Below are 15003 nucleotides of genomic sequence, written 5' to 3'. Positions count from 1 at the left end.
TTTATATTACTGCTATATCCTGCTCCAACCAGATAAAATGAAAATATGCCCAGGCATGGTAGTGCATGGATGACTCCTACATATGACTGGCATCTTGATGAGCAACCTTCTTACATCTGATGTTTTATCATTTACAGGATTTTCTAAGAACAGAATACAGAAGTCATTCACAAAGTGTGCCATCGAAAGGTAGATCCACTGAATGATGTATCTGGGAGCACACAATGCAGCACTATACTGATGTTAAGCGAATGTGGACTATTGTCTGGGAAACTATTCAGAGCACCACATAAGCCACTCAGAGCTTTTCTGCAGGGAAAACACAATACAATACAATAAATGACAATGTAAATAGCCAAATGGCTGCAATACCAGATAGGGCTCTATATTAAGACTTGAACCGTGAGTTCATAAAAAGTAGATGTTGACCCACACAATATTTGATACACTCTGTATAGATGTTGAGGTGCCAATTGTGCTGATCATTCCCACTGTGCAATGAATTTGTATGATAGCACAGAGTTGGAGATTTGCCACCTGATCAGGGTCAACAGCATTTCTCCACCTTTCATTTTGGGTATGGAGAAGCAGTCATATCATCTACATTGCACTCTGGGTGGTACATGTTATGTCGTAAAGTAATGTATAATACTAAGCACCGCTCCACCTATCCCAAAATCCACAGGCACTTCTGTCAAAAGGAAGGTTGTATAAACTATGCAAAGTTGCATACCTGGTCCACGGTAGAACCAATGGAACGAGTTTTCTTTAAACAACCTGGTGGGCCTTCTATAAACTGTCTGGATGAGCGCTGTAAAGAAAAAATTGCAATACCATGTTTGGGTCAAAACACCACAGAATTTTTGAGAAAGCAGAAAATGCATTCTATTGGAATACTCAAGACACTAAATGATGTTACATATCTGTATTTACAAGAGATGCGATATTCTTGAAATGATCTGCGTAGAATTTTAAGTAAACCTTTCTGAAGTGCCCTTTCCCGCTTGAGATATGCCGAGAAGATACACTTCTCACCTAGTAACCAGACTCTGCTTTAGGATTCCACCCCCACCCCCCACTAGTATATATGAAACAGAACTCAAAGTTTCAGCTGTGCTATCCTGCAAGCCAAAATGAGACGGAAATTGTAACTTCTATCTTTGATGTCATGAAACTGTCTTCAAATCTGTCCTACTTGATCTCAAAGCCCTTGTACAAGGCATTAAAGCATGTCAAAAGAAAATTCCAGGTTTGAAACAAGCAGCTCAGAGGAATACATCTTGAAATTTAAGTGGCTCTCTAGATTATGCCAGCCTGGAAAGGGTTTTGGATTGCTGACATAAGGGAAGCACACACTTGACTAGGAAATCTATCCATCATGTGCGTTAAAAAAAGAGGACAAATTATTGCATATGTATATTGATGTATAAACTCAAGGAGTTTAGAAAATATTTGCCAGTTTGACCATTTGTAACTATTGCCACTTGATACCAAGACACCTAAGTGAAGTAGTGAATATGCATATGGATACCAATGGAGAATTGAAACCTGTGTGAACGAACACACACACACAACTTATTTTTGCATTAGACCATTACAAGTCAGTAAAGGGAAAAGTACATACCCTTTTCTCTCTTTTCTTCAGTTTGACAGTCTTTACCACTGTGGAATCCCACTCCTGAAGATACAAGAAAAATCTGATTGGCATTATGAAGGCAGCAAATTTCTATGTGTTGTTTGTTTGGTTTTATCCTCAATTTATATTACTAAATCTATGACTCTTATGACCTGCTAGACCGCAAAACTATTTGGTATAGCACTGAATGGAATCTAGGAGCAAAAGGTTAATACAGAAGTACAGACAAAGATAGTTCACATGATCACCACACTTCTCTTTACACATGGTCCTATTTCTACATCATTCAAGGAGAGAACAAGAAAGGCAGATCATGGTAACATTACCAGCGATTCATCGGTCTTGTCAAAACTGATGTCTGATAAAATTGAACCAGATTCATCTATTGTAGATAATCTAAATACAAGAAGAAAAAAAATGTAAAAATCACACATATGCATGTAACATTCTTCCATATAACACCCTTGTCAAGGCCTTATGATTACTAGCTCAATTACTTAGTATTTGAAGGCAGGCAGACTCTGAAAGAAGTCCAGCTCGGCACATTCCTAATTATATGTAATCAATACATATGCAACTTCGCTACACAAACACAGATAAAGGGTAAAGGACCCCCTGGACAGTTAAGTCCAGGCAAAGGTGACTATAGGGTTGTGGTGCTCATCTCGCTTTTCAGGCTGAGGGAGCTGGTGTTTGTCCACAGACAGCTTTCCGAGTCATGTGGCCATCATGACTAAACCACTTCTTGTGCAACGGGACATTGTGATGGAAGCCAGAGCGCACAGAAACGCCGTTTACCTTCCTGCCACATCAGTACCTATTTATTTACTTGCACTGGCATGCTTTTGAACTGCTAGGTTGGCAGGAGCTGGGACAGAGCAACGGGAGCTCACCCCAATGCGTGGTTTTGAATCACCGATCTTCCGATCAGCAAACCCAAGAGGCTCAGTGGTTTAGACCACAACGCCACCTGCATCCCTATATAATACAAGCATAGGGTATAATATCTGGTATATAAGAAATTAGTATACTAAGAGTTGCACTTTTTTATATAATATAAACAGCTAGAGTTAAGCACATCTAAATCTCATTGGTTTCAATGGAGAAAGTTAAGCTTGTCTCTTAATACTCTCCTGTACAATCAGTGGGGCTTAGAAGTGCTTAAAAGCACAGGGGTCTCTAATTGCCATATCCTTTCTTCCCCTCCAGTCCCGTAATCTTTGCGAAATAATAATAATAATAATAATAATAATAATAATAATAATAATAATAGTAAGGCGGCTCCTGAAAGGAGATTGAAATAGTAAGAGGAATGTGGTTATTGGTATAATCCATTCTATTTGAAGAATTTGGATTCTTTTAGCATGCAGAGCTATGCAACCCATGCTCATACATGAAATTGATGCATCTAGTGCATAATTTTCAATTCTGAGAATGCCAGCTTACAGTTAAAAAAGGAAAAGAAAATGTGATTCTAATTCGCCCACCCTTATAAATCAGAGGTAAATTCTCTTAGCAACTTGTGGATCTCTACTGAAAGTTCAGAAATTAAACCAGAGCTTTGGAATGGTTATATTGATGTTCTACATGGCTGCCAATTATTAGTATTACTCATTCCCTTGCCCGTTTTTCCATGCTTATGCCTTTACCTCTCCTCCATTCTGCTTCGTTTATGACCCCTATCACTCCAACCCTTGACCAGAAGAACAAGTTATTTAAAAACCTGTATCTTCAAGGCATCATTTGCTCTGGTCAGAAATGTGTCTTTATCTGCTGCAGAAGACTAATAATAACGGTGGCATCTATCAAAGAATGCACATAGTGCATAAGTTTATAAACACAGATAAGCAGGGAAGCTTAATACAAGTAGTATCGACATTCAGGATTTTTTCTAATCTAGACTATTGTTTGAGTCTGCGTAATGAGGAATGTTCAAATTACATTACATTATTTGATCATTCTATAATTAAGGTAAGTATGTCTGATGTCTTCTACCTTTTCCTATATAGTCCTTTTCTGTTTAGACATGAGAGCCTAATTGGCTGCATCTCAACATTCTCAGCAAAATCATACAACTTTAATATATAAATATTGGTTCAAGTACTGTTATAAATCAGAGTCTTCCTCTGCAATTCCTTGCAGTTCTGAAGTATTAAATTTCGTTTACTGATGCACAGAGCAGAAATATGTGCTTAATAGTACCAAAAGGAAATAAGAACCCTTTCAATATCTACTGGATTCGGATAAATAACCTTTGCCAGACAAGAAATATGACTGCTGTTTAGAACTAGGTCAGTTGCTGAAAGAAGTATTGCTGAACTGTCCCTACCTTTAGGTTAATTACTTATGTAGAGACAGAATTATTGACATTCAGCTTAGCATTGCTACATCACAGAAAAAACCTTTAAACAAGAAGTAGGATTATAGCTACAACCTGAAACAATACTACACGCGCCCCACCCCCATATTCTCTGCCAAGAAACAGTGTTTCCTGGAACAATTTGCAGAGCCCTGGTATTCTAAAGAGTAGCTTCTAAGCCAAGGATGGGGAAACACTTTAAGTTCAAGGGCCGAATTCCTTTTTCAGCAACCTACCGAGGGCCACATGCCAGTGGTAGCCGAGACAAGAGGCAAAAGTGGATGAAACAACAGGTGTGGTTCTTACCTTTTCAGAGACTTCTATACAGATGTTTTAGATGCAATTAAGTTAGGATTTGGCTTTAGACTTGTTTAGACAGAAGATGGTCATTTTAAGATAACATCTGTTTAGTCCTCCTAACACAATTTGTGAATGCACTGAACAAATTGTGTTAGGACTAAACAAGGGAGGTCTTAAAATTATTTTCTTCTCTCTGAAGAAGTCTAAGGCCAAATCCTAACTCCCAGCTGGCAGCCAGAGCCACACTCCCAGTTCCACTGCCCACAAAGGCCACGGCAAAAGGAATGGCTCTTTACTGTGCCTACTCCCAGGCCGGCACAATGAGACTTGGACGAGGGCCACTACTGCCATGTGACGGCAGCAGGGTCTACGCAGGATCAAGCCATTCCTGTGCCAGCACTGCCACTACTGGGATTTCCTCTGCCTGCTGTTGGAAGAGATGGTGGCCTCCAACCAGTGTTTGGGTGGGCACACATTGAGTTGCTCTATTCTGGCGCGGTTTTCCTGCTAACAGTGGAGCTCCCGTGGGGCTTGCAGAGAAACACTTCCACTCTATCCAAGTTCCCTTGAGGGGTCGAGGGTTTGGATTGTTCTGTACATTTTCTGGCCCCATACAAGGTTTCCAGGGGTCTGGAAAACATGTTCCTAGCCCCAGCGAAATAAAATCAGGTTGTCACATCTACCTTCTTTACAACCCAGCCCAGCAAAGGGGCACCCTCCAGCAAAGGTAATATCTCAGCAGCTGACCTTTTATTCCCTCCCATAGAAGTATGAGGCTTGTTTAGGAAGGCCAGTGCTGATTTCTGTTCTTCACTCAGCTGAATACTCCCCGATGAATCACACATAAGCAGCTCTTTGATCAGCTGGATCTGTCGCTCCTGCAAGTTAGGAAACATCAAAAATAGTCTTGCTTTGCATTTACAAGACAGTCCATAATACACAAAGCCTCCTGAAGAAGGCTGCTACACTACCAACATATTAATATCTATAAAGAGATCTGCACCTGTCTCTCTCAAATCAGCTTAGTTTAAAGCAGCAGCACAAAGATTTAGCTAGATCAAATTGCTACCCAGTGTAAAAAGATAAGGTACTCCAAATAGATTTCTTTGAGCCATAAAGCAATTTGCCCAATTCTATTTGCAAATAACAATAGTTTCTACCATACTGGCCTTCTTTTTGCAAGCAGAGGAAGGGACTTCTGCAAGAGGCCAAGAATGAACAATTCTGATCAGCCAAGGGATGGAGTAAATAATCTTTTTCATAATAATAATAATAATAATAAATTATTTTATTACTGTTTTGGGGGGACAGGAGGCAGGCAGGTGTAGAGCACTCCTGAATGGGGTAACTGTGCCCCTGAAGGACCAGGTGCGCAGCCTGGGAGTCATTTTGGACTCACAGCTGTCCATAGAGGTCAATTCTGTGTCCAGGGCAGCTGTTTACCAGCTCCATCTGGTACGGAGGCTGAGACCCTACCTGCCCATGGACTGTCTCGCCAGAGTGGTGCATGCTCTAGTTATCACTTGCTGGGACTACTGCAATGTGCTCTATGTGGGGCTACCTTTGAAGGTGACCCGGAAACTACAACTAATCCAGAATGCAGCAGCTAGACTGGTGACTGGGAGTGGCCGCCAAGACCACATAACACCAGTCTTGAAAGACCTACACTGGCTCCTAGTACGTTTCCGTACGCCCTCCCACCAGATGTCAAAGAGAAAAACAATGACCAGATTTTAGAAGACATCTGAAGGCAACCCTGTTTAGGGAGGTTCTTAATGTTTAACAGACTATTGTATTTTAACATTTTGTCGGAAGCTGCCCTGAGTGGCTGGGGAAACCTAGCCAAATGGGCAGGGTAATAACAACAACAACAACAACAACAATTTCCCCAGTGGTTTCCCAAGCCACTCTGGGCGGCTTCCAACAAAATATTAAAAATATCAGTCATTAAAAACTTCCCAAACAGGGCTGCCTTTACATGTCTTCTAAAAGTCTGATAGTTGTTTTTCTCTTTGACATCTGGTGGGTGTTCCACAGGGCAGGTGCCACTACTGAGAAGGCCCTCTGCCTGGTTCCTTGTAACTTGGCTTCTCACAGTGAGGGAACCGCCAGAAGGCCCTCGGCACTGGACCTCAGTGTCCTGGCAGAACGATGGGGGTGGAGACGCTCCTTCAGGTATACTGGGCCAAGGCCGTTTAGGGCTTCAAAAGTCAGCAATAACACTTTGAATTGTGCTCGGAAACATACTGGGAGCCAATGTATGTCTTTCAAGACTGTGTTATGTGATCTTGGCGGCCACTCCCAGTCACCAGTCTAGCTGCCACATTATGGATTTGTAGTTTCCGGGTCACCTTCAAAGGTAGCCCCATGTAGAGCAGTAGTTCAAATGGGAGATAACCAGAGCATGCACCACTCTTGCGAGACAGTCCTAAACTCACCATGATGGATTTAACAGAAGGTTAAAAAACTGCTGACTTGGGTTAGAAGGCTGATAAAGAGATTTGCATGTAGCCTTTATAATGCAGCCCTGTGTAAATGAAGGACAACAATAAGGCAGCTAAGAACAGGGCCCTCTCTTCCCCCTTTCTAGAGTTGTAGTATTGGTTGATGCCTCTGTCACAGTGCATGCATTCTCCAGCAGTAAACCAAGCAGGCAAATCCAGCTACTCTAGGCTGGGGCAAACTCTTTCTCACTTCCCACTCTGTAGATGTCCTCCACACAAGACAGTAAAGATAAGTGAGGAACCAGTGGCTTGTTCCCTCTTCCCAAACTTCAAGAGCTCGTGCCCTCTGAGCCCCGGAGTACCTAAAATGCTCAAGTACTTAGGTAGCTCAAGTACTAGAATTCATGGGGAATTGGCTTCTTCCTTCCTACCTGAGCCATGTGCAGGCTTGGCTAAATTTTGCATAATACAAGACAGTGTTTAGCCAAGTGCACAGAGGACTGAAAACATGGAGCGACAGGGAGTTGCAAGTGACCACATCTAAGCAATGACTTGCCTGTCTGCCCTATCATATGTTTGCTGTTGCTGTCTAGTTTTACAAGCCCCAATCCAAAGACCGTATGGATGAGAGCCCATCCACAAGTGACACTCAAGTTTCAGTACCACCTACGTAGGCTCACTTGACCATAGTGAAGCTGACAAGTGGCTTGTTTTCTTGAAATTAGTCACATTTCAGCTGCCATAGTAGTCCACTCTTTACAGGCTGAGCACTGGATCACAATATGGCATATACAATGGGAAGTTGCATCATTTGTCATCTGTAATACAGTGGTGCCCGCAAGACGAACGACTCGCAAGACGGAAAACCCGCTAGACGAAAGGGTTTTCCGTTTTGGAGGCGCTTCGCAAAACGAATTTCCCCATGGGCTTCCTTCGCAAGACGAAAGCCCATAGGGAAATCTCCGGGACAGCGGGGAAGCGCAGCGCGTCTTCCCCACTGTCCTCGGACCTCCTCCGAAGGCTGCCGGTGGGGCGGAGAGATCTCCTCCCCCCGCCAGCCTTCGGATGGCTGTCCTGAAGACTTGCAGTGGGAGGAGGGTTTTCCTTCCCACCGCCAACATTCAGAATGCTGTTCTGAATGTTGGCGGTGGGGAGGAAAAACCCTCCTCCCACCGCAAGCCCCGGGAACAGAGGAGAAGCGCTGCGCGCCTTCCCCTCTGTTCCCATACCTGTCCGAAGGCTGCCGGTGGGGCGGACAGACCTCCTCCCGCCGCCAGCCTTCAGAAGGCTGCTCCGAAGGCTGGCGGCGGGAGGAGGTTTCTCCACTGCGCGCCTTCCCCTCTGTTCCCGTACCTGTCCTGAAGGCTTGCGGAGGGGAGAAAAGCCCTTCTCCGCACCGCCAGCCTGGCAAGCGGTCTCCATAGGAACGCATTAATTGATTTTCAATGCATTCCTATGGGAAACCATGCTTTGCAAGACGAAAAGCTCGCAAGAAGAAAAAACTTGTGGAACGAATTAATTTTGTCTTGCGAGGCACCACTGTATTTGGAGTTCTAACAAATAGCAACCTGTAGTACCCAAGCCACCCCATCACTCCAAACTGAATGACAAGCAGAGAACACAATCGTATTTTCACAAGCTGTGTTGGCATGCTGGAAAAAACCTGCAATATCCTGGAAGCAGAAGCACTTCCTTGGAACAAGCTATCACAGAGGTGACCAGCAACTGGGCATTTGTTGCACTATACACCGTGTCTAGAAAACCCCTATGCTTTTCTCCCGGAAATAAATTCATGTTCAGTGGAAGTATGTATCTGAACACTCTGTGCTTGGAACACATAAAAAGGGAGGGCTGCTGTCTTCTTTATGTACTGATAGTTTTTTCAGAGGTAATCCGTTAGTCACTATTGAAAACAGGATGCTGGACTAGATGACCCCCAGTCAAGGCTTTTCTGTTTTGTTCGATGGTTACAATCCTAATCTTGCTCACCTGGGGGGAAGCCCCACTGAATTCCATAGGACTTACTTCTAAGTAGACTTGGATAGGATTGCACTCTAAGCCTGTCACTCTACTTCATTAAGACTAAATGAGGAAATGTTATATGCACCAGTTTTTCACATTCGGCTTCAGCTCGCTGTCTTCGCTTAATCTCCACATCCACTTGATTTCGGGCGTGTTTCAGCTTCACATCCAGGGCACTACGTTCAGTTTCTGTTTTCATCAGCAGATCTTTGTACCTGGCCAACTCAAGATCCATTTTCTGCCACTTTCTTCTGTGCTCTTCAAAGTTCTTGGCTAGCTGGATAAACTCTGTGAAGGGCATACACATCGGAATTCATTGATAAAGGACTATTTTCTTGCATTTCCTCAAATATCCCTGCAACAGAAGTCTAATCATTTCTATTTTACAATACAGAGGTGCTGGTATTATTCGGAACAGAGAGACTGTAGGCACAGGATCTCACAACTTACACACACTGAGACTTCCTTTTGAGTAAACATCCAAATTATGGTGCCACAAGAGTTATAATCACAAATCAAGCCAGTTTCCCCCTTTATCAAGATAAAAAGATTTATATTGGGCTACTCAGTCAGATAACTTGTTAAGAACAACTGAAGACATCGTGTCTTAGAAGATACACGTGGCTAAGGCAACTTAAATAAATATATGAACTTGCTGACGGTTGTCATACCCAAGGATAGAACTGCAGCTATAATTAACTTGAGAACAGATTATTTTATGGTCACAGATTAGCACACCAGAAAGACGTTCAAAAGCAAAATTTAAATGTAACTGCTGTAATATGCTTCAGTAGATGTAGATTGGTATTATAGATGTCTGGGCCAGAAACTCTATTCAGCTAGATAATTATACAAATATTGATTTAAAAGGAAAAAGCCAATTTCCTTTAGCTGCTTAACACTGCCCTAAGGGGAATATAAACGTTCCATCCTGCAAAGCTACAATCTTCTATAGAAGATTGGACAAACCTGCCTCCAGCCAATGCCCCCTCCACCACTATTATTTACGGATGTCATTGCTCTGTGACACAGCACTAGACTTCCCTTGGGCTCTTTGAGACCTGCAATAGTACATGGCAATATAACATCACATCCCTAAGGCAACAGATAAAATAAGGTAACTACTGGAACTGTAATATTTTAACCACATGTTCTGCCTGGTTGCCTAGAAACCACATTCTACAAAACCCACTAGCTGGTATGCAGATCAGTTTTCTACAGAAGCAAGGCATTATCCCAATCATCAAGCTTCCAATGTAATTTAACATATTAACTGGCTGCTCTAAGAAATTTAAAAAATCTCACTCCAACCAAGTCATCTAAGAGACTCCTTGAATAACAGGGCAGGAAAAAGCCTACAAATAGGTTATAGATTTCTGCACTTACACAACATCTACAAAGATGACAACTTACGTAATTCATTGCCTTCACTTAGGATTTCTGCTTGGCGTATCAGTTGGTCAAAGATATTCCGTAAATTCAGCATTGGGGTCTCCATCTTTGTGCCTAGAAACTGAAATAATTCAGAAATTGGTTTGTTATTCCCTTTTCTTCTGCCAGACATAGCAATTCTTACCAGCAAGATTAAGTCTGCAATTTAAGAATCAACACATTATAGATGCTGTCTTTTGCTGAAAGACATCAACATCCCTTCTCACCTGCAACCTCAATGTGAGACACCATGCAGCGCTGTTTTATTAACACAATGAATAAAGTGCTTTACAAAACTTTATAGGCACAAAATAGGTCCTGGAGCACAACGTATTTACACTGTAGAACAGACAATAAGGAAGGCACAAAGATGCAAATACTTTCAGACCCTCTGAATGTCCCTATTTTCCAGGGATAGAACCAGATTTATAGAAGCCACCCCAGTTCCTGATTTAATCCCAGGAAGTCCAGCTTTTCCTTAGGATGTGTCAATTTTATTCAGAGAAATGTTGGAGATTCTGTACTTTGATTGTGTTAGTTGGAAATTAATAGTATAATTCAAGGTTGGGCTAAATGGGGTCTGCATGTACAAAGTGAGGTCCACTCAAGAAACATGCCTCCCTCCGACAATGCCCCCCAAACTTGCTCTTTGGATTCCCCCAACCCTCTGCAGCAGATTTAGGGAGGGGGTGTTCCATTGCACAAGCAGACCTCATTCTGTGTACTCAACAATTTAGCTGAATATTGCTCTTTGTTTAATAACCAAGTCAAAGGCATCAAGAAAATGTAAGTTTAGAGGAAGGAGCTGAAGGAAGAGAACTCGGGTTTGGGCACAGTTTTTAAAAATTAAGTATCACTGGTTTAAAGTGGAACACAAATACAAACATTTAAGGAAGTTTAACTTTCAATGGGCCATATCCAGCACCGCAGCTCTGCTGGCACTACAGGCTTCCATGCATGCAAGGAATTTCACAATCAGCTCCAGGGGGTTGAGGTACCCCCTGGAGCAGATTTGGGGGTGCTTGCAGGGTGAAGAGATAAAATGAAAGTCCCATTACACCAGCGGAACCCCAACCTAATATCTTATAACTGAATTCACAAAACTCTAAGAGTCACATTAAAAACAGCCTTTAATTTAACATTGGAGATAATATCCGAAATTACCATATTTTTCTGTATATAAAACTAGGGTTGGGTTTTTTTACTAAAAAAATGTTTTAAAAGGGGAGGTAGTCTTATACACGAGGGCAATCTCCCCCCATTTTCTTAATTTTGAGTCCCCAAAAATAGGGGGCATCTTATACATGGAAAAATACGGTAAATTAAGCATGACAACAAATTATGTGTGTCAATCTTATGGAAACCTACAAGTATATATTACTTTTACAAATCTACACAGTATAGAAAATGTGCTTTACCACAGGATCCTGGTCTTAATCTTTAAATAGCTGGTTGGCATGAGTCCAGAGGGAGCTAAACAGAAATCCACTGCTAAGAGAAATGGGATAATTGTGAAAGCAGCTGAGTCTATATGCAAAATGCATTTTTGCTGTGTATCCATATTTTTCCAAGTATATTCCTAGCTAGTATTAAATGACTGCTTCACTGTTTAAACAACTAGTTAACAAAAGTGCTTGTTCAGAAAATATATGAATTACAAAATAGAAAATCTGACTTAAATTAATAATTTAAACTGGATGCTTCGAAATTCACAATGGGCTGGAATACAAATCAGGATATTTCTGTCAAAACCATCTGGAGGATTAGAAATGTTTCAAGTGAAGCCTAAGATTAGTGCAATGTTTAACAAATATAAAAGGTGTATTTTGGTGAGATCTCTGAAGAGGCTTGGGGTTAAAAAATTATTTTTGCAAGCTACTGTTTCTGTTTCAAGTTGCTTTTAAAATCCATGACATGGTCAGCTCATTTTTCAAGCAGCAGAGCCTGTGACATCATAGCAGTGATTAAAGGAGAAATTGCTAGTTCAGCAGTGCGGAAATTGCTTCTTCAATCCATGTAGCTGCTGGAAATGTGTATGGGAACTATGGCTAATAAATTATCACCAAGTAGAGGCCAACACATGCATTGTACCATACTGCTGGCATCTGCTGCAGACAAAACACCACCTTCACAGCAAGAAGGCCACAGAAAAATGTTTTAAGTGCAAATTACAAAAAGCATCCTGACTGAGCAAGCATGCTACAGTAGCTGTTCAGCTTGTAAGATTTTAGATGTTCTAAAAGGCTGAATGGAATGAGGTTTCTATAGAAATTTCTGGCCATGCCCCTGCCCCCACACTTTCACTCCCCACATGCTTCAAGCAATACTCTTAAAAGCAGAGTTAAAAACTCAGATATATAAGCTGGGTGCCAGATGACACCTTAAATCTAGGTTACATTCGCCTCAACAAAATATCTATTCGCCAGGGGGTCAGATTAGATCAGTGCTTTTCAACCTTTTTTGGGCAAAGGCATACTTGTTTCATGAAAAAAATTACGAGGCACACCACTATTAGAAAATGTTAAAAAAAAATGTTAAAAACTTTAACTCTGTGCCTTTATTGACTATATATTGACTATATATAAAGTAATTCTCTTGAATAGGAATCAAATAAACAAAAAAGAAAGTATTTTATAATTACTTTATTATGAAATAGTAAGTAAACAGAAATATGAAAAATTATAAAATACTTTATTTTTAAATCTTTCGAATTTTTCAATTTTTCCCACGGCACACTAGGCAACATCTCGCGGCACACTAGTGTGCCACGGAACAGTGGTTGAAAAACACTGGATTAGATGACCCTTGAGGGCCAGATCCAATGCTACAATTCTACGATCCCAACTACATTGCTTGACTGTAGCTTGCTCTTACAACAACTCACTTGTCCCTGTATGCAAGAAGAAACACGCACAGGGGAAATGGTATTACAGTGGTACCTCGGGTTAAGAACTTAATTTGTTCCGGAGATCTGTTCCTAACCTGAAACTGTTCTTAACCTGAGGTACCACTTTAGCTAATGGGGCCTCCTGCTGCCGCCACACAATTTCTGTTCTCATCCTGAAGCAAAGTTCTTAACCCGAGGTACTATTTCTGGGTTAGCGGAGTCTGTAACTTGAAGCGTCTGTAACTCGAGGTACCACTGTAATTATGAACTATGACAGAGGTTTTAAAATTGTGGTCGCCAACCTGGCACTCAGAAATCTCCACGTAGTCACAATTGGACCTATGCCAGTAGCAAAACGCACCTGGCTAATTTCTAACACTGCTTAAAAGAAAACCATTGAATTTACAGTACAGTGGTAACTCGGTTTACGAACAGTCTGGTTTAAGAATGATTTGGTTTACGAACTCCGCAAAACTGGAAGTAGTGTCCCGGTTTGCGAACTTTACCCAGGTCTAAGAATGGGATTCGAACGGTGGAAGGGCACTGGTGGTGGGAGGCCTCATTAGGGAAAGCATGTTTCGGTTTAAGACTTCTGGAACAGATTATGTTCATAAACCGAGATACCACTGTATATACTGTAGACTGCAGAAAAAGTTGTGATTTCTGACAGCTCCAGAGTTCAATAAATAAGCCAGTGCAATGGGTGCTAGACTAGAATTGAGGAGATCCAGATCTCAGCTATGAAGCTAACTAGCTGAACTTGGGTCAGTCACTGCGCTAGATTCAGACATAATCAGGACGGATAAAAATCAATGATTATATATATATATATCAGATTTTTTAAAAAAATTAAATCGGATTTTTAAAATAAAATGCTTTTGGAGGAAAAATCTTTCTAAAGATAATTTTCTATTAAAGTTACATTCTAGCCAAAGACTATTCATCAGGAAATAAGGATTTGTTTTAAGTTTTTATGTGTGCTAAAACTCAGTCTATGGTTTTTTTTTATTTAAAAAATCGTTTAACCACATTAGTTAACAAACCTGGATCCATAGGCTATGTTATTGTTTTAGTGAAATAAATTGTTTAATTTTTTATTAAGAAAATGGTTATTTTTCTCCTTCCAATAAAGTATAGCAGAAAAGTTGTGCAAATATAAACAGTTAACTTATTAAACCTCACTATAATTTCATAATTATCTGCCTATGTATTTCAAATAGTATAACCAAATCAGTAATTTTTGATATAACTGTAAAAATTTATTATTCCAAAAATGAAACCTTCCTCCGGTTGTCAATATTAAGAGGATGCCAGCACGGTTGAACCTTTCTGTAAAAAAGGGATTTAAATCAAGTCTTACTGACTACTGATTTAAATTGATTTGATTTAAATCAAATCCACCCTGGACATAATGTCACATCGCAGTTTACTGTTATAAAAACGAGCCTAGTATCCCTCTGGGTTTACATGCTCTCTCTCTGACAGAGCCACAAGAAATGCCAAAGCTTTCGCTTCCATTATTTATTAACCACAACTTGCTGCATCACCCAAACCTAGACAATCTGTACTTAATCTTAACTAGGGTTTGTTGAAACAAGCCAATTTTAGACTACTCTACTACTTAACATGTTATGTTAACTTCTCTGCATGATGGTCAGAATCAACGGCCACACCTAATCAAAGAGCTTCTGTTTCAACTTAATAAAAGTAAAACTTCAAGCTACAAACTTGGGATATTTAGCACTAGCAGCTAGAATCTTTTACTGCGTGGAGACTGGGGTGATGTGCAACAACATAATACTACAGGTACAGTGGTACCTCTGGATGCGAACAGGATCCGTTCCGGAGTCCCGTTTGCATTCTATTGACTGTCTGGCTCCGAAGCACCCTCTTGACTGTCTGGCTCCGAAGCGCCCTCTCCGAT

General features: G+C 41.0%; 1 protein-coding gene and 1 long non-coding RNA gene across 6 annotated transcripts in view; both read right to left on the bottom strand.

Moving 5' to 3' along the window:
• The window catches only part of RACGAP1 (Rac GTPase activating protein 1), a 74406-nt gene that overhangs the window by 10103 nt on the left and 49300 nt on the right, over positions 1-15003 (bottom strand). For all 5 annotated transcript variants that reach the window (XM_083728883.1, XM_083728887.1, XM_083728884.1 and 2 more), the window contains 6 exons: positions 10175-10274; positions 8847-9049; positions 5043-5173; positions 1963-2032; positions 1625-1678; positions 734-811 (listed from right to left, as the gene is read on the bottom strand). In XM_083728883.1, the coding sequence (XP_083585009.1) occupies positions 734-811; positions 1625-1678; positions 1963-2032; positions 5043-5173; positions 8847-9049; positions 10175-10274 (636 nt within the window). The remainder of the gene's footprint in view (positions 1-733; positions 812-1624; positions 1679-1962; positions 2033-5042; positions 5174-8846; positions 9050-10174; positions 10275-15003) is intronic.
• On the bottom strand, positions 7563-8055 carry LOC310840019. Its single transcript, XR_014561764.1, has 2 exons — positions 8001-8055; positions 7563-7748 (listed from the first exon to the last, which is right to left on the bottom strand). It is a non-coding gene; the product is annotated as an uncharacterized lncRNA (long non-coding RNA).

This window comes from Podarcis gaigeae (genome assembly GCF_964106915.1).
Source record: "Podarcis gaigeae genome assembly, chromosome: 2".
NCBI lineage: Eukaryota > Metazoa > Chordata > Lepidosauria > Squamata > Lacertidae > Podarcis > Podarcis gaigeae.
Note: the sequence above shows the minus strand (reverse complement) of the source record. Positions and strands in the feature narration are given on the sequence as shown.